This window comes from Onychomys torridus, chromosome 1 (genome assembly GCF_903995425.1).
Source record: "Onychomys torridus chromosome 1, mOncTor1.1, whole genome shotgun sequence".
Taxonomy (NCBI): domain Eukaryota; kingdom Metazoa; phylum Chordata; class Mammalia; order Rodentia; family Cricetidae; genus Onychomys; species Onychomys torridus.
The window spans coordinates 116585608-116604768 of record NC_050443.1 but is presented as its reverse complement, the minus strand read 5'-3'; the positions used below and the strand labels follow the sequence as shown (position 1 = coordinate 116604768).

The following is a 19161-nucleotide window of genomic DNA, read 5'->3' as shown; positions in this document are numbered from 1 at the left end:
TTTTTTTCCAAAAACCAGTTGTCCTCTTTGGCCTTGGGTGCAGGAATGTTTTGTACATGTATCCACTGGCGGGGGGCTCTACAACTGCATTTTGATTGGTTGTGGTTTTCTGTAGTGGTCTCTGTCTGTTGTAAAGAGAAGTTTCCTTGATGATGGATGTAAGGACAGACAAATGTTTAAATTGTTGTTAGGGAATATGATGGTTTAGTCAATTTGTGGTTATAGATTTTCCTCCAGTATTTTTAACTTCACTAGCACTTGAGTAGTTAGCTAGGCTTCCAGTACCAGGCATCATTTCCTTGTTTTCGGATGGGTCTGAAGTCAAGGTATGTGCGCCACTACTGTACCCTTAGAGTTATTGTGACTTGCTGGGTCGAACTGTTGGTTAACTTCCCTTCTTTGGAAGCTTGCATGGTGTCTTCTTGTATCATGAAAGTTAGCCCTCAAGGAGGGGGCATTTAGGTCAGTTCTAGCTTAAGGGTCTCTGGGCCCAGTTTCTGAACAGGTATCTTCAGTTCATGGTGTCTTTAGCAGTAGGGACTTAGGTTCCACTTTTGGGGAGTGGTGATAACCAAGGACAACAGCAATACACTGTATATTTGGGGAATCTCTTGGACAGCCCTGCCAGAGATATTTTGAGACCATTTCTTTCAATCTGACAGATTTTCACATGGTAGAGGCTTTACATTTTAGAGAAACCCAGCTTAGTTTTTTTCCCCACAATTTTGGTTTTGGTATTATATCTAAAAACTCATTGCCAAACCTGAGGTCACAAAGGTCTTGCCTATTTTTTTTTTTTTTTGTAATATTATGTGTTTTATTATGCCTTGCATTTAGGACTATAATCCATTTGAGCTACTTTTTGAGAAGAGTCCTTCTTTGTCTGAGTTACTTGTTTTGGCCTGTGGACATCTGGGTATTTCAGCACCTTTTGTGGAATAGACTTTCTTTGTACCATTGTCGTGTCAAAGATCTGTCGAACCTTGTGTGGCCTGTTTCCAGACTAGCTATTCTATCCCACTGTTTTTAGTTATTTACTTATCCCAAGTATAATGCTGTCTTGTTTTTTGTTACTCTACGAACTCATTAGGTAGTGTCCATTCTTTAACTTTGCTCTGTTTTGATGATGCTGGAATTCTGATGTTAATTCGTTTGGTGCTTATGCACTCTTGTCGGGCTGGTACACAGGAAAGAAATGGGCTTTTGTGTGGTGACTCTGTCCTGCAGTCTGGCTGTGATCACTTACATCTTCCAGGAGGTATTTTTGTTGTGGTCCATTCATTGAATTTTCCACATAGACGATCGGATAATTAGAAAAGAGACTTGTTTCCTTTGTTCATCTACCTACATGTTCTTTCCCTTTCTGTATTCTTTGTCTCCCCTTAACTGGGACTTCTCTCTGATGCTGGCCGAGTAGGAGTGGTGAAATGGGCACCCCAGCCTTGTGCTTTCTGATTGCAAGTGGAAACAATCTACTTTCTCACCGTTAAGGAAGAAGTCAACTTTAGTTTTTTGTAAATGTTCTTTCTCAATTTGGGTATTTTCAGTCTATTAGAATTTTTCTAATGTACAACTATCCCTTTTAAAATCAGTTTACAAGACTATTTTCCAAAAACAACAGTGGAAACATTTCTAGAACCATCTCTTTTCACACTGCTGCTCTTTCGATGCTATCCTTACCCCCATTCCCTGCATGCTGGCCTCTCTTCTCTGTCCCCAACCACCCAGTCTCTACCACTTGAGTCTTCCCAGGCCTTTTTTTCATTTTGCAAAAGTGGCCAGACCACTAAAGGTTCAAAATGGGATCTAATCAACCAGTCGTTTTGTTTTGTTTAGGGCACAATTTCCTTTATGAAGCAGACTTAAACCAGTCAGCTTACTCAGGCTGGTTCTCCATTGCCTGTCTCTTTGGATTCATCACCACTATGCGTCATACCACAGGTTCAGATCCTGCCGGGAAAATGTCAGATGAATTTTTGTTGGCATATGTGCTACCTGAACAGTCCCCTGCCAGAAACACTGCTGTGAACAATGCAAAAGCTGGCCAAGCTCCTCAAGGCTGGCCAGGCTCCGGCCCTCGGAGTATCATAAGTGCTCCACCTGCTATGCTATCTGGACTCCCACCAAGTATAGCACCCTCTGCTGTATCTTTTGGACCAGCACCAACAGGAATGTATCCGTCCATCCCTCCAACTGGACCACCACCAGAATCTCCAGCATCCCTTCTTCTTTCTGGACCTTCATGTCTCCAACCTAGTGGCCCTTATTCAGCCCCTGCTGTACGAGGCCCTGGTCCCACAGGGCCATATGCTACACCAAATATACCCTTTCCAGAGCTACCCAAGCCATATGGTGCACCCACAGATCCAGCTGCAGCTGGTACTTTAGGTACACGGGGATCCATGTCTTCTGGACTTTGGGCACCAGGAATAGGAGGGCAGCATCCTAATATGCCATATTCATCTCCAGGACCACATCCTACTGCTCTTCCTCCAGTGTCAGGAGCACCACCTGTTCCATGGGGCACTGTGCCACCAGGAGCTTGGGGACCACCAGCATCTTATCCTGCCCCTGCAGGATCATATCCCATGCCAGGACTCCATTCTGCTCTGAATAATCCTTACCAAGTGATGGAGCCTTCAGGACCTTCTGGTGCTCCATCAGTGCCTGGTGGCCCACAGAAAACGAACGAAGTCCCAGGTGGCTCCCGTCCTGATGCATCCAACCAGGAGAGCACCCCGGAGAGCACCCCGGAGACCACTGGACAAATGAAGCAGCTGAAGGTAGATGACAAACCCATCAAAAGGAGACGTTCTAAGAGGAAGAGGAAGCCAGTAACTTGGGGAGACATCAAGACTTTAACTCATGAAGCTGAGACCTTGGGGAAACAACAAGGACACAATACTACTGACCCCAAAATGATGCTGTTATGTTTAATGACTATATTACATGTTAATTCCCAGCGTGTCAGTTCAGAATCTGAATGACTTTTGTCAGTGGGGATAAAAGGCACACTTGTAATAAACAGTATGATGTTGTTTTGACAAAAACAAAAAACAAACAAACAAAAAACACCACTACTTTTTTATTCTGGGCCTTGTCAAACTTTATGGGCTTGGTTGTTTTTACTGGGGTCCCTTTGAGGGACAGCTGGGTCCTCAGGTTTCACCAGTATGCCAACCAGCATCAGGTTCTGGCCTGCTCTAGTGCAGAAGTCACAGAAGCAGTGGAAGCTAAAGGCTTCCCAGGAGCCCTAGCTCTCCATTGGGATCTACCCACATCCTTCCAGATCAGTGGTCAGGGCTGCAACATGTGCAGGGTTTGTGTGCAGAGACCAGACCTAAACCACTGAGAATTGTGGCATACCAGGAATGAAGCTTGCCCTCAAGTTTGGCACCTGCCTCTTCTGGGGTGTGTGGGGGAGTCAGCCTCTCTGAGACCCCTCACCCTAGACCTTCCAGTTAGACACTCCTCTCCCTTCCCCAAGTTTCCTTGGTTGGGGTGGCAGGGTTACTCAGTGAGGCTTCCCTTTTCAGATGTCACATGCACCTTCTGGGTCACATGTGCTACTGCAGGTGTTCATACACATGACCTTGTTAGAAGGAAAAAAACAGCATGGTAGGAAACGTCTAGACAGATGATGAAGAGACTCACCACAGGGTGGTGCTCTTGTATCTCATTTTAAGGGAATTTTTTCCCAAGGTAACAATTTTTTTTTTTATTTTTTATTTTTTTTTTAACTAATTTGTCTGCAAAATGAACAAGTGGAGGCCTGAAGTGAGATAAGTACTGTTGGGGTTCCTTGGGACTTTCGGGCTTGTCTTCTCTTTAACCTCCATTGTTTCAGGTGTAAGTCATTGGGCTGTCCCCTGCAAGACCAAAGGAAGCAAGATGCTCACTGCTCATTGGATTGGTTGGGTGCTGAGATTTTCTGCTCAGCTGCAGAAAGGGCACACAGTTCTGTACTGGGAACTGAACTGGGAACCCTGAACAGTAAACTACATTGCCAATCCCCATTGCTATGACCTCTAAGGAAATGCTAAACATTTCTGTCTGGGTTCCATTTCTTAACAGGAATCAGGTTTCCTCTAAAGTTCCTAGATAGACAGAAATGTGCCACTAGTGAGTCTTCTAAAAGGCTTTGTTGTAGTTAGAGTTTTCCTGCCTGGCCCACAGTCAGGACAAATCTCTCTCACCCGCCAGGCCCATAGACCCTCAGAACCAACCAAGTAAACATACAGAAACTTACATTGTTTACAGGCTTCTTGTTATCTACTTCTTCTATCTTAAATTAACCCATTTCTGTTAGTCTATACTTTGCCACATGGTTTGCGTATCGGCCTTATATAACCTTCTACCATTGACATTTTTGCACTCACAAATCTATTTCACTTGCTTTAAATGAGGTAGAATTATTAAGTTTTTCGGTTCTCACTTGAAACTACATTAGCAGAGTGTTAACCTGTGATACTTTCACTGGTGGTGCAGATATGCACAATGAATACCTACTGTAGGCTATACGTCCAAAACTCTCTATGCTGCCCGTTTTCTTTGCAGAGAGGATCGCAATTGTAGCAAGCCTTTTCGGCACAGTCAGGGGTACGGGCCTGATGTCATCTTTCACCAGCCTTCTGATGCCTCTCCTTACACTACCTCGCCTGTGTACGTTGTACCCGAGGTTGTCTTAGGTCGTGAAAACTGGATAGACATTGTCTAGGGGGCTTGTCTGTTTATTTAAGGAGATGCTCCAAGAGAAAGAGGAGGAGAGAGACAGTACAGAAAAGAAGTGTCCAGACGGAGCCAGGGCCTCCTCGGACCCATGTGGGGACCGGGTGAAGCTGGTGTATCGCCTTGACCCTTCACTGAAGCTCCACCTTTGTGGGGGGGACGTCAGCATAACCCGCCACCATATCAGAGTAGCGTTGGGGCCTCCTCGCCGGGCTGCTGCTGGGCCACTGGCGGCCCAAATGACGCCCATGTGAGCGATTTCTGAACAGAGGATCGCGGTGGAGAGCAGCGGGAGCCTATAGGTAGTTTACAGCTTCAGGCAAAGGGCATAGAATAACCGCAAAACGACCCGGAAGAAGAGCTATCCACAGGTCGCGACAATTACCTACCGTTTATAGAGTAGCAGACAGAGTACATAAACGGCGATATAGAAGACACCTCTCTACAATGCTCTTCGACTGTGTGTGTGGGTCGCTAATGAAGACAAGCCAATAGCCTCCCGCAGAAATCTGAGAATCATTTGTTGAAAACAAGTGAGATAATAAGTATAGCCTGTGGGAATGAGAACGCAGGGAGTCGACCGTGGAGACCCAGGAGACTGTGGTTCACAAGCCCGCCATGAAGCCACGGTATCGCAGACCGGTATTGGGAACTCAAACATACAGCGAGCTCCAGGCAAAGAAAACAATCCTCGCCATGCTGTGGCGCCACTGTATTGCGCGACTTACCTGCGAGCAATGCGCTGGTTCCAACTTGAGCGACAAACACAATGCTCCAATAGCAACACAAGCCCCGGCAATAAGCCCACTAGAGGCAGCAGTAGTGGAAATGCTAGACCAGTGCCAAGTCAGCGCCAGAAGGAAAGACAAATGAGAGCACGGAGTGTGAAACGTTGGATGAAATGCTAAGCTATTGTGGCCAATAAAGGCGTGCCCGTGGAGAAGGCCTGACCCCATAGTGCTTCGACAGGGGGTGCTCGAGACGAGGGATAGCTTAGGAGAGGTGTGACCGCATGAGACTTTCTTCGAAGGAGGCGCTAGTCAGGCTCGAATGACCTCCCGGGCCGAGGTCGAGCGATCTCACATATTAATACCAACAGCAGCCTAGGCGGGCCCGCCACAGTCACCCCGCCACACAGCGCGGCAGCCCGGAGACGCCCAGTTCTACCGGGTGCCGCACGACATGATGAGCTAGTCACGACACGTACTGTAGCTCCAAGCCAAGGACGGATAGTATCCCACACACAGACAGGGGTGGCGCGCACCACGGGAGGCTCAGAATGTGTGGGGGTAGAAACAGTGCGTAGCAAGGGAAAGTGCGGAGGACTCATAGGTGGACGAATTTCCAAAGCTAGCAGAAGACGGAGGGCATGGGCACACACTCGATCCCATCGTGCCAACCGAGACATGTGACATGCTCAGTGAAAGTTATAGAAACAGGCCCGAGATTGAGATGTGTGTAGACCACGCCAGCGAGCCACAGGATTGTAATAGTCATCTAGACTCGCACAAGCTGCACAAACAAACAGAAACAAGACAAGTGACATTCTTGAGGGCGCAGACAGTCTCGCAGAGTGTGCAAATGGGATGCAAACATGAAAATTAGAAAATGGGGAGAATAAATAAGATGGTTAGTGGGCTTAGAGTTAGTGAGGACTGTCTGCACGGGGGGGGAACAAGAATATAGTGTTAGGTGCAGAGCTATTAGTGGGCCTAGCACGCAGACATGCTGTTGTGCGTGAGTAGCAAGCCCGTCCGGTCCCAATAGCTTCGTCAGCAGGCTCAAGGCTGGCCTGCGGACAGGGAAGAAGAAACAGGCAACAGAGCCATGCCACTGGGGACCATGGTCGCTCGCGAAGCGGTAATTTTGCCAGAGCCTGACCTGTCTGCGGCTGGAAGACCCAACGAGAACAGGACGCAGAGGGGATTCCGTGGTAGAGGAGGGCTGGGCAGTAGGAGGACTGCCTTCGTCAGCTAGCTGTGGAGAAACTGGCTGCCAGTCTGAAAGACCAAAACCCAAGCACAAAGGGCAAGTGAGCCGCCAAGGCGCAAAATTCAAATGGAGGATAGCGCCTGTCACGAACTCAGAGGCGAGGCTGCCATAGCGTGAGTGCGCAGGTGCACAAAATCGGCAACGAGCATCACAGACATAGAGGCAGACTAGGAGTGTTGCAACGCAGTGGGAGATGGGATGTGGAGTGCCGAGGGTGCCAGGGTGAGCGCTACAGTGGGGCAAGCGTGGACTATTCTGATGTGTGTGGGGGGGGGGGTGTGGGGGAGGCGAGCGCTCCACCCTCCCAGCCTCAACTGTGCATCTACGAGGCGTGGTAGGAGGTGTGAGGAGGAGGAGAAAGAAGAAGCAATCAGCGAGCGAGTGCAAAGCCAGCACTGTGTAAGACTGACGGAGTCACATAGCAGGGGAGAATGGCTGAGCCCGCTGTCCACGGTGCGGGTTCGCTCGGGCCTGTGGACCTCACCGTAACCTCGAGCGGCTTCCATGACCGCTGCAGTGTGCAGTGACCATTGTTGCAATGCGTGCTTGTGGCACTACACGGCTGTGCACTTCGCTCGCCGGTCCCGCCAGCACTTGAGGCCAGCCGAGAGCTACGTGCCGAGCCCAGCAGCCCCCTCAAGCCCCAAATGTGGCCAACCTCGACGACGCGTGTCCGGAACGTCCGTAGTGACCCCTCTAATGACTGGAGCCCAGCAGGGCCTCGTGCGGGGACATTGGCGCTTGTTGTGGAAGCATCATGTGAGAGTGTGCAACGGTGCAGAGTGTTTCCCCAGGACATCTAGCAGTTGCTGGGTTTGGGGCGCGCACGCGACGTAAGGAAACGGGCGCCCATCGCTGCCATCGAGCTAGGGCAAGGGTAACAGTGAAGAGGCTACACATATGCCGTGGGTGACCATCAATTGTCGGTGCCCCCCACTAACAGGACCAATGCAAGGCTCACGCGTGACACCAACATGCACTCCGACCGCATGCGAAAGTGTGCTGGGACCGCAAGGGCACGGTATGGTGAAAGGCCGTGAAAAAATCCGTCTGCAGGAAGGAGAGCTGAGGCGATGTTACCGACGCCAGGTTAGCGAGAGCTAAGAAAGAAGCCAATAACTCCAGGCCTACTTTCAAACAAAGAGGGGGGCATTAGGAAGTGCCTGCAGGGTGTAGACCAGGAGATGGCCTGGCTGCAGCAGACTATGTTGGCTGTTGGTTCAGAAAGAGACCCAGTCCTTTAGTCATCTGACTTAGGCTGCCCTAGGGACCTGCGGCCTGCGATGGTGCTTGCAGCAGCTAGGAGCAAAGTGATTGCTCAGTCCTACACCACAAGTCTCATACAGCCTGCCTGCTGTGTGTACGGCCATCATTTGCTCAGGAAATTATTTGGAGACAATCTTGTATGAGGGAACTTTGGGAGACCTGAACATATCAGGGACCGTGGAGACCCTAGCCTCCCCAAGACTGGCCAGTGGCCCTGGCTGCTTGAAAGCCACAGAAAGAGGTGAGTTTCGTGTCCCTCAGGGGCAGGAAGTGTGTCTGTGGATGCTGTCGCCAATTTCTTAAATCTCTTTTGAATTTAAAACTGGCTTGCACTTTACTGTCAGGTGACAGGGGAGGTAGGATCATTCAGAGACTTGGGGAAATAGGAGAGGAAGGGGGTTCTCAGGTTGGCCAGTGGGGAAACTTTCTTCCCTGACTATAGTGGTTATTCCTGTGGGTGGGGTGGGTGTAGGAATTCATGGACTAGTCAATTGACAAATTCACTCTGTATTCCACTTCCATTCATGGACTGCTTATTGGGAGGTAAGGTGAGGGTGGTGGTGGTGGTGGTGGTGGTGGGGTGTGTGTGTGTGTGTGTGTGTGTGTGTGTGTGTGTGTGTGTGTGTTTGGGTGGGGTGCTGGGTGAGGCTGCACCACCCCAGCATCTCCCTTCCACATCTGCCTCAGCCCTGCAGGTCCTGGGGGAAGGCACAGTGCATGGTGTTTGGTGTTTAAGCTCCTGGGGCTTTGCAAGGGTCCTGCATGGGCAAGGTGGCAGGTCTGGCCTGGCCCCTGTGGGACACATGGGGCTCTGCCCTTGGGGATGTTTGGGATTTCCAGGGGCTGGCCAGCTCCACAGAAGGAGGCAGGAGGAGCAGTACTGTTTGCTCTAATGGCCACAGGGGGCAGTGTCCCAATGCAGATCACAGGCTGCTCTGAGACTCTACAGAGTAACTAGCCCAGGAAGACACATGCACTTTCAATTTGTTATCTGTTGGAGATCAAAGACGTCCCTGTAGGCCCTGTGGCTATTCTAGGCTCTGTGAAAGTCTGAGGTGTGGATAGGGTCCCATGGAGTCCTGGAGTGTCAGGGACAGTGAACTTCAGGTCTGTTTCAGGACACCCTCGATGCTGGTAAAGCCCAGTGCTTTCTGCCCTTAGTAGGGAGGGACAGTGGTGTTTTTTGTAAATTTTAAGTTTTTGAGACAGGTCTTTTGTAGTCCAGGATGACCTTGAATTTCTGATCCTCCTGCCTGTTCCTTCTGAGTGCTGTGCCTACTTACAGGAGATGCATTCCCACACCTGGTTTAAGTGATGTGGAGGGTGCAGTCCAGGTCTTTGTGCACGCTAGGCAAGCACTCTACTAACTGAGCTTCAGTCTCAATCCAAGGTGGTGCTTTCTGATCCTTTCTCCATTTGCCCAAGACCAGACCCGGTTCCTCAGCACCTTACAAACTCCAGAATTTCCCTGAAGGAGACTGGATCCTCTGTCAGAGTCCCCTAGGGGTGATGGTTCCTACTGTGGGATAGTTTCTCAGGGATGTAAATTGAACATATCCTTGGAAATAGCTTTCAGTTTCAGAAGTCATGTATCATATTATAAAAATGGAGATCAGGAAAATACCAAGAGACTGTGAAATTTGCCTCTAGTTCCCCAGAGACAGCTGCTGCTGCTGTGGTGTGTCATATGGAGATTTAAGTCATCCATAGCACTTAGCATGAAGATTGTGGTTGTCTCATTGCACATGTGGTCTTCCATCTAAGGATCAGTTTCCTGAGTGGGGCTGTGGGCCAAGGGCAGATTCTGTGTGAGAACATCAGCACTTGGGGGAATCTCACCAGCTGAGTGTAAAGCAAGATTTGGTTACCAGCTGTGAGACTCTGACCTCCGGGTGCTCAGTGGGGATGGACATTCCTGATCTGTGAGTTACAAGTTGGATCCTGACCCACATGATGTTCAAAGACCCACAATCAACCTGTCCTTAAGGAAGCAATTGGGACTGGGTGGAATGATCAGTATCTCAGTTCTCAGAATTGTCCCTGGGAAGATAAAAAGTGCCATGAGGCAGGGGACAGGGAGAGGGAAGCCCTACCCAGAGGATTTCCATGGTTTCTGTTTAAGGGATTCCAAAACCCTATACAATAACAAGCATAGTTAAGTAACAATGGCTCCTGGGACAGACCCCTTCCCTGCCCCAGAGTATTGTGAAATGCACAGGCTATGCCTGGGATTGGATATTTAGGCTGCCTTTTACAAACTGCTAACCCTATAGTGGCCATCTTTATAGATGTCCTTGTGAATGTCCATCTTACTTTAAAAATGATTTCAACAGACACACACACACATTATTTTATAGATATATAAAGCAATATTTCTGCAAAGCAAATAATTCTTAAACTGGGATTCAGGTTGAATCAAGTTCATAAGAATAACCTGAGACCAGTCACACCCATAGATCTCAACTACTAGATTCCTTTGCCCATTCTTACCTTTTCTTTCCTGAATAATGTCTTTCAGATATGGCTCAAGGTAGACTTCATCCTCCTTGTATTTTGTGCCCTGTTCCTTAGACAAGATCTGATGCCTTATAATTGGGTCCAGGGCTATCTTGATGCAGAACATCCTGTCACTATAAAGCTCTCAGAAAGATTCTTATGGCCTCTTTCCCATCTTTATCCTCATATATTGCATTGCCTTGCATGAAGCCCCGTTTGTTGAGTCCTGCCGCACTGTCAAAGCATTTTCAAATTCCATCCAACCACTGGCTTGATGCTGCAACAGCAAGCCTGCCTGCTGTTTTGACCTGAGTCCATTCTACTTAAATTTACCCTTAATTTTTTAACCAAGGCATATTTAGAAAAACTGCACCACACTCTAAGACAACAGACAGTGTCTCAGATCCTTACCAGCCAGTGGCCTCCCAGAGAAACCAAGCTCTTTGGAGCTTCCCTCTAGTGTTCGTGAGGCCTATGTGTATGCTTTATTTGGTTGAGGCTTCTTTTCTGAGTTCTTCAGCTCCTGCTCCTACCTGGCCCTTGCCTGAGGATGTTCCCCATCCCCACCTTTCTGGAATTTTTTTTCTCTTCTCTCCCATGTCTGACCCTTCACTGACTCCGCCCCCCACCCCCAACTTCATTCCTCATTTTGATGGACTGTGTCTTCCAGAACTTTCTGAGTAAATGTGTACATCAGGTAAGCCGGCGGATCCTTCTGTGTGCAGCTTCTTCATTCTTCAACTGTCACAGCTGGAGTTTGTCCAGATGTGGAGTGCTTGATAGAACCACCCATTGGTAAGGGAAGGGCCGTGAGCTTTGCTCTGTACTGCTTGCTGGCTCTGGCACTGCAGCTTTAAAGGGAGGCAGATGCTCTACCGTGGCAGCGTGAGTGAGCACGTGGGGCCTGGGCTTATTTTCACTTTCTGTTGCCCGGCTTTTGGGGGTTTACCAGTGGGCAGTCCTTCAGACAAGGGCTCGTGAGGAGCAGTGGATGAGTGATAGGTAATTCCAGCGTGTCTTGACCCCTGCTGCTTCTCAAGAGCACCTGTTTTAGGGAGACACATGTGATCAGGTTAGACCAAACACCCCGGGGTAGGCAGTAATCTGAGGTTGGGAAATAGAACTGTTTCCTCTTGTTTCCAGTGGCTGACTTACATGTAGCTTGAGTGCTAGATGTGTGGAGGTGGCAAGCCCCACTTCTTCCCAGGAAAACTCCTTTCGTACTTCTTCTGCTGGGGGCAGCAGCCATGCCAGGGGCCTCGGGTCACAGACACAGTGTGGGTATATGGTAGAAGGTGGCTAGTCCCAGGCTGGCCAGTTATCTGTGGTTTCCACTCTGGTCAGGTTGTCTTATGTAATAGAGATGGAAAGCTGTGTTGTTTAGGTTTTTCTCAACATGGTACAAGCTAGAGTCATCTGGGAAGGGGAAACCTTAAGTGAGGGCATATCTCTATCAGAATGGCGTTTAGGCAAATCTATGGGCCATTTTCTCGATTGATGTTTGATGTGAGATGGCCAGTCCCACTGTGGGAAGTGATATCCCTTGGAAGGTGGTCCTGAGTTGCAGTAAAAATCAACTCAAGAAAACCATGGAGAGCAAATCAGTAGGGAGCATTCCTCCATGGCCTCTGCTTCAGTTCTGGCCTTCAGATCCCTGCCTTGAGTTTCTGCCCTGACTTCCCTTCATGATGAACTATAAGCTCTAATGAAATAAACCCTTTCCTCCTCATGTTACTTTTGGTCACACAATAGAAAAATAATTAAAATAAAAGCCCTGTGTCCCAGCCCTGAGTTCTGGTGTGAGGAGCCCTGGAGAGAGCCTGGGCAAGGTTCACAAGGGAAAGCCTTACAACTGGAGCCCATGTAGGAGAAAGGGTAACTTGGGAAGAGGGAGACTAGGGTGGCCTGGTCCTGAAATGACAGTGCTGAAGATATCCATGGCCAAAGCTGCCCAGCCCAGAACCTGGACATTCTTCACAGCAAGATGTGCGCTTGGTTCTCCACTGGAGCTGGCTAAGGTGGCTGTCTCCCTGGTGGCTCACCAAGATGGGCAGAGCAGGGACAGGAGGAGCTCCTTCTCTAGGCACCCTTGCAAAGCACAGCCCATATCCTGGGGCCATCTTGGAATATCTAGCGCTCCTGTGTTTGTGTGCATGTGCATCTGTGAATGTGTGTGCATGCAGGCAGGCGTGTGGAGGCCAGAGGTTGACATTAGATATCTTCTTCAATTGTTCTCTACTTTGTTATATGAGACAGGGTCTCTCCGGGACCTGCAGCTCACCAATTGGCTAAATAGGCTGGCCAGAAGGCCCTCCTGCCTCTGCCTCTCCAGTGCTAGAAGTACAGGTATGCAATAGCACGTGGCTTTTTATGTGGGTTCCAGGTATAGAACTCAGGTCTCACGCTGGGAAGCACCTAGCCCACAGAGCTATCTCTCCAGACCAAGTGGGTGTATTTTGAGACCCCTGCATCTACATGAGCAAGCTCTGCAGACACTGGGGTCCTGAGAGTGCCAGAAGATCCCTGTGTCAGCTACAGCATAACCCTTGGGGTATACTTAGAGCAACCTGACCTCACAGTATGGAGGAAGGTGACTACCAAGCTTTGTCTTCTCCCCTTCCTGTCCTACACAGGGGTGGCATTTCCCATGATTCTGCTCTAGACATCCTTCGTTCTAAAACAAGAGTGACAGCTACCTCCACCCCCTCATTTTCTCAGGTACAAGACACATTCCTAATTGATCCTCCCCTGTGGTTTGAGCATTTGTGTGCAGCGTGCATGTCTGAAAGCCCGGCTGTACTTTCTGTGGTAAATAGGCCTCTCTTCCAAAACATCCCCTGAGCCTGCCACACCTCCAGGTGCCAGATGGGGAAGGAAGGCAAGGGCGGCCTGAGGCATCCAGATGTGTAGAAAAATGTAGCATCTAGCTTTAAGAGGTATTATTGCTCCTGCCCAGGACAGGCCCTGCTGGAAGAAGCTGGCTGTGACATCCCCTGAGGTCCTTAGAGCCTGAGGAGAAGTAGCTCAGTTACTTAAGCTCGTCCCAGCTCTGGGCCCAACAAGACAATCTCCCTCTGTCTATGATATTTCACTTGGCTGTCTCATGCTAGAAGTCAGTGTGGCATCCAGGTTTCCGGAGTGTGCCCTACTTCTGAAGGAAGGTGAAAGGACAATAGATCTGCCCAAATCCCTGTATTGTTTATATTTTGTTTTATTTATTATTATTTAAAAATGTATTTTAGATATGGCTTTGGTATGTAGCTCAGGCTGACCATAAACTCAAGATATTACTGCCCCCACCTCCCCAGTGCTGGGATTACAGGCCTGTACCTCCATGCCTGCCCCTTGATCCCTTTAGTATATACATCTTGAAAGTACTTGACTTACATTCCTGCTTCCCAAGAGAGGCATTGGCCTCTTGAGGCTATGTCTCCAGCATTGGTTCCTGGGAAGCTTCAAGCGTTCTTGGTGTCTCTGGCCAGAGCAGGGTTGGAAGGAGAGAGGGGCTGATGCAGTCAGCTGTGCTCAGGATCACTTTCTGCCCCGAGTGTTGACTCTGTGGAAGTTTTATATGTTTTTCCTTTTGTCTCTTCTTCTGACCAGGGAGGTGATGGTGAAGTGGGGGACTCTTCTCTTGTCTCTGCTGGTTGTGAGCTGCTGCGTGGGTGCTGGAAACTGGGTCTGGATATTCTACATGAGGAACATGTGTTCTTAACTGCTAAGCCAACCCTCAAGTCCCTCCTCCTGTATTCTGGAGGTGCACAGGGGGCCCAAGCAGAACATAGTTTCTAATGGGGTTGGTGCCATTTTACACCTTCCAATGCCAAATATTTTAACACTAGACAGCATTGTTTTTAACCCAAGAGAAGGCATCACCATGGCTCACTTTGGTGACAAGGTGATCGTGGGGTTGTCCTGAGAGCCCTATGGGGCTGGGCAGCGGTAGGAGGCCCTGCAGGTGTGATGCCCTTCCAAACCCTGCTGGGAGTGGGGTGAATTACCTCACCTGTCATAAAATCCAGAGGTTTTGGAGACATATGCCTTCTCTTCCTGCCTGTGCTAGGCTATGTATTCAGGATACACAAGAAGCCTCAGGGCCCCTTGCTAAATTGGGGTACAGGCCAGACACTTCACCTGGCTTGCCTGTGGCTTGGATGCATCCACATGCACTGAGAGCTGCCTGGGTGACATCTCCACAGCAGCTTCTCCACCCATGCTCTGAACTGATGTCCAATGAGTATCCAGTGCCAGGCATCTAGAGTCTACATGAGACCAGGCTCTCCTCTGAATCATGAGCTCTGGTGACCTCATGTTGTTGTTGAGTGTCTTCCCAAGGTTTTTGTTTGTGAGATTCAGTGTTTCTGTGAGTTATCAGAAGCCACACTAATGTCTGCTCCTCATATTGGGCTCTGTGGGGATTTCCCCAGCAGCCCCGTGATTGTTCCCGTTGACTTCATTGGGGGAGAAAATAAACACGATTAGATGTAAGTGCAGGGTTCAGGGTCATGCATGTAAAACCTTCCCTAAAATGGGTCAGGGTGATGGGGTGGTGTTGGGGTCACAGGTCTGAAGTCCTGGTTGTGTCAAGAGGACTTATGGCTGCCTTACTTGCTGTTCAGGGGTGGGCAGTGGCAGAGCAGCCATTCTGTGATATCCCTTTGTGCCAGGGGGTCAGAATGTCACCGCTGAGCCACACCCCTTCTTTCTTCTCTCCCTTCAGCCTGCTCTGGCTGGCAGACCTTGCCCTCCTCCATGGGCCATCACAGTCCCCAAGTCTTCACCTTCCTGGTTCCCAACACCCGGCAAGCCTCTCTGCCTGGATTGCTCATTCAGTGGCCCTCATTGCCCAGTGTTGGTCCGGAGTGTCACCTGACAAGTAGGTAGTGGAGTGGGTGTCTCTGTGACTAGCAGCTAGTGAGGTTCTGGAACCACCCTTTTGTTGCAGTAATCTTAAAAGTTTTTATTAATAAAATCAAATCTGAGGCCAGTTATTGGGGTGAATGCTGGAAGTTCAGAGAAACAGAACAAGCCACAGCTATCTCACCTTGCTAGTTCTCAGGTGATCCTGTTTCCTCAGGCTGGAAGCTTCTGAGTCCTCCTCCACATGAATCTCAGCTGAACTGTGCTGCTCCAAAGCCTGAAAGCTTAACCAGCCAAAATGCTGTTAGTTTCTGGTCTTCACGCCTTATATATCTTTCTACTTTCTGCCGTCACTCCCTGGGATTAAAGGCTGGATTTCTGGGATTAAAGGTGTGTGTCACCCTGCCTGGCTGTTTCTAATGTGGCCTTGAACTCAGATCCAGAGGTATTTCTGTCTCTGGAATGCTAGGATTAAAGGCGTGTGCTACCACTGCCTATCTTCATGTTTAATATTGTGGCCATCCTACTCTCTGACCCCAGATAAGTTTATTTCGGGGAACACACAATATTTTGGGGAACACAATACCACCACATCCTTTTCCTTCCATCTGGGAAAGCATCAGGTAGCAAATGTCATGTATGCAAGTGCCAGAACAGGCTTTCCTGGGAGGGAGGCCCAGAATGGAGGCCATGGGCAACATCCACAGTTACCAGCTCCAAGTGGACAGTCGAGATCTATTGAACCATCAGCAGACTGCAGTGGTTTGAGTTGGAAGCTTCCTGGAGGTTTGTGAGGCTCACAAGTCTCAGACTCCGGGATAAAGGAGGAATGTGGCACTTGGACATTTGGGCCAGAGTTCATCCCAGCCCTGCTGAGAGCGGAGGATGGTGCTGGAGGTGGCTGGGGTGCCTGTTACCATCTCTGGCACACACTGATGTAGGTAACTCTGCTGGGAATCTGCATGATAGAACGAAAACCTGTGCCTGCAGCAGGTGTCTGTCCCAGGATCCTGGGCAAAGACTGGCACAGAGATCCCCTACCACCAAGAATGGAATGCCACACAGGCTGTTAGAAGAGAAAAGTAAGTCTCAGAAAAATATACCGGCCTGGTTCTTATTTGCTAGAGTCAATGTGGAAGAAGCCACTCTAAATGTGCACCTGCCCGAATAGTCACACACTCGTGTTGGAAGGACTGTGACAAATTTATATGCCACTTCTACCAAGGGCTCCCTGGGGGAAGTGAGAGGCCAGCAGGGAGGGAGGGAGAAGCGACAGGAAGGAGAAGTGGGTGTGTAAGACAGTAGGAAAGAGAAAGGCAGGCTTGATGTCTATATTGTGTTGTAGACACACAGCTGCACTTTGACCAAATGATACATCTGTGGATGTAAATATAAAGACATTTAAAAACTCACATTGCCGCTGGATTTCATATCCTGATTAATCAAGTGTAAAGCCAAGGCTTGTGCTAGGTCGGGGAGAAGGTTGGCTATTACTCTCTGGACCCAGAGAGTGCCTGCTTGGCTTCCCCACATCAGCCCTCTCTTGGTTGTGGTTCAGCCTTGTTTCCATCATGTAGAGGCATGTGACTGGCCCTGTCACATCATTGCTGCTCTGGGGTTTTAAGGAGAAGGGGCTCCCCATCGAGGGGGACAAGAGGGAGAGAACCAGAGGGAGGGTGGACATGCTACTGACATGGATGCCCTCAGGGGCCATGGTGAGCATGGAGGCTGCCCCAGGCCTCAGGCTTTGGAAGCACAGGGCAGAATTGTGTTTTTCCTAGAGTGTGTCGTGCACCACCTCCTAGGGAGAGGGAGACAATGGAACCAGGCAAAGACAGAAAGTTGGCTTCTGTTCCCAGATGCTTAAATGAAAACTTATGAAAGGAAAAGCTACACAACACAAAACAAAACATCTTCCATTTCCTACTAATTAAATGCTTAAGCATTTAGATCATCCATATCTTACTATGCTTATCAAATTGCGAGTAGCCTTAAGGCTGTAAAAACACGTGTCTCCCAAGCTTCCCAGATGTTTCATGGCTGTGCAATGGCAAATCTCAAGTTGTCAATTAAACCCTCACGATGGAACAGCACCACAAACGCAAACATTAACTGCAGCATGCTGCAAGGCCTAGCTGCACCAGGGTCTCCATTATTAAGAAAGTAAATCTTCCTCTGCTACAGTAAAGACATAACTACCATGTGTCTTTTTTTCTAGGGGGAAAAAAACTGATGTGGGAAGATGGCCTCTAGAGATTGCCTGTCAAACAGCCTTGAAGAAACATCTCCATGTTATTACAATAAGCGGCCTCTAAATGGAGCGCCAGCTGAAGCTGCTATGTTAAATGCTTCGAGCGCCCCCTTCCCCACGCTGAATTAAGGACCAACTTTCAGAAACAGACTTAGCTTGTCAATATGAAACTGCCTAAGGCTGCCACAGGGAAGGAGGGGAGAGAGGATGAGAATCCCAGGAAACCCACTGAGGATGTTGCGTTGTCACCCAGCCGCCTGAGAACTGACTCAGGCGCAGAATGGCCTTCAGTGGCCGAGGTGTAACAGGGCCACTCACCTGCCTGTCCTGGCCAGGCTGCAAGCTTTTTGGCTCCCCATGCTGGCCTCTGATGGCCTCTGCTGGCCTCTCCTCCTGCAGTAGGGAGGAAGGGAGCTGTGCGGCCGCTGGCTCATGTTGGGAAAGCCCAGCCACGTTGGCACAAGAGAACAAAACCTTGCTAAGATGACTTCTCCAGCCTCTCATCCAAAGCACCGTCCCTCAGGCACGGAAGGAAAGACAGAACAGTCGCTGTGGCAGGCAGTGGGGCAGTAGCAGCTGCTGTGTAACAAATTGCCCACACCCGTAGCCATTATTTTATGGTGCTTTCTGGTTCACCAGAAACACTGGGGATGGGAGGTCTCTGCTGCACCATGACTGATGCCTGTGCTGCTGGGAAGACTTGAAGCTTGATAAAGGGCCACACATGGTTCTGTCATAGGATTGACATGAGAGACACTTTTACTCACTTGCTCAAGTGTGACCGGTCCACTGAACAAGATGGCAGCAATATCATCTCATGAGGCCTAGTTCAGAAGTCACCCTGTGTCACCTCTGCCTTCTGTTGTAGCATGAATGTTAAAAGTTCTTATTAATAAAATCAAACCTGAGGCCAGTTATTAGGGTAAATGCTGAAAGATCAGAGAAGCAGAACAAGCCACAGCTACCTCACCTTGCCCATTCCTCAGCTGATCCTGTTTTCTCAGACTGGAAGCTTCTGAGTCTTCATCTGGATGTGTCTCAGCTGAACTGCTCCAAAGCCTAAGAGCTTAACCAGCCAAAAAGCTTCTAGTTTCTGGTCCTCATGCCTTATATACCTTTCTGCTTTCTACCATCACTCCCTGGGATTAAAGTCTCAATCTCTGGGATTAAAGGCATGAGTCACCATGCCTTGCTGTATCCTTGAACAGATAGATTTCTGCCTCTGGAATGCTAGGATTAAAGGCGTGTGCTACCACTGCCTATCCTCATGTTTAATATTGTGGCCATTCTGTTCTCTGACTACAGATAAGTTTATTAGCCTGTGCAATATTTCGGGGAACACAATACCACCACATTCTGTAGTGGACTACACCAGCCTGTTTCTAGATTGGAAAGGGTAGTTTCAGGAAACATAGCTGTAGTTTTTATAGATGACAACCAGTGACCTAGAGGCCAGTTCTCAGGGTCTCTCCTGATTTGTGAGTACTTTTTTCCCCTAGGGTAGGAGGTAGTGTTGGGGTCCCCAGGATCAACCCCTGACAAGAACCTTATTGAGACTGGGGTCTCCT

The 19161-nt window shown here is 49.1% G+C and overlaps 1 protein-coding gene across 5 annotated transcripts in view; it reads left to right on the top strand.

The window, feature by feature from the left end:
• LOC118589908 (MAPK-interacting and spindle-stabilizing protein-like) overlaps positions 1 to 3065 on the top strand; it is an 18358-nt gene extending 15293 nt beyond the window's left edge. For all 5 annotated transcript variants that reach the window (XM_036197638.1, XM_036197620.1, XM_036197630.1 and 2 more), the window contains one exon: positions 1837 to 3065. In XM_036197638.1, the coding sequence (XP_036053531.1) occupies positions 1926 to 2987 (1062 nt within the window). In that variant the 5' untranslated portion in view covers positions 1837 to 1925 and the 3' untranslated portion in view covers positions 2988 to 3065. The remainder of the gene's footprint in view (positions 1 to 1836) is intronic.
• The last annotated feature ends 16096 nt before the right edge of the window (positions 3066 to 19161 follow it).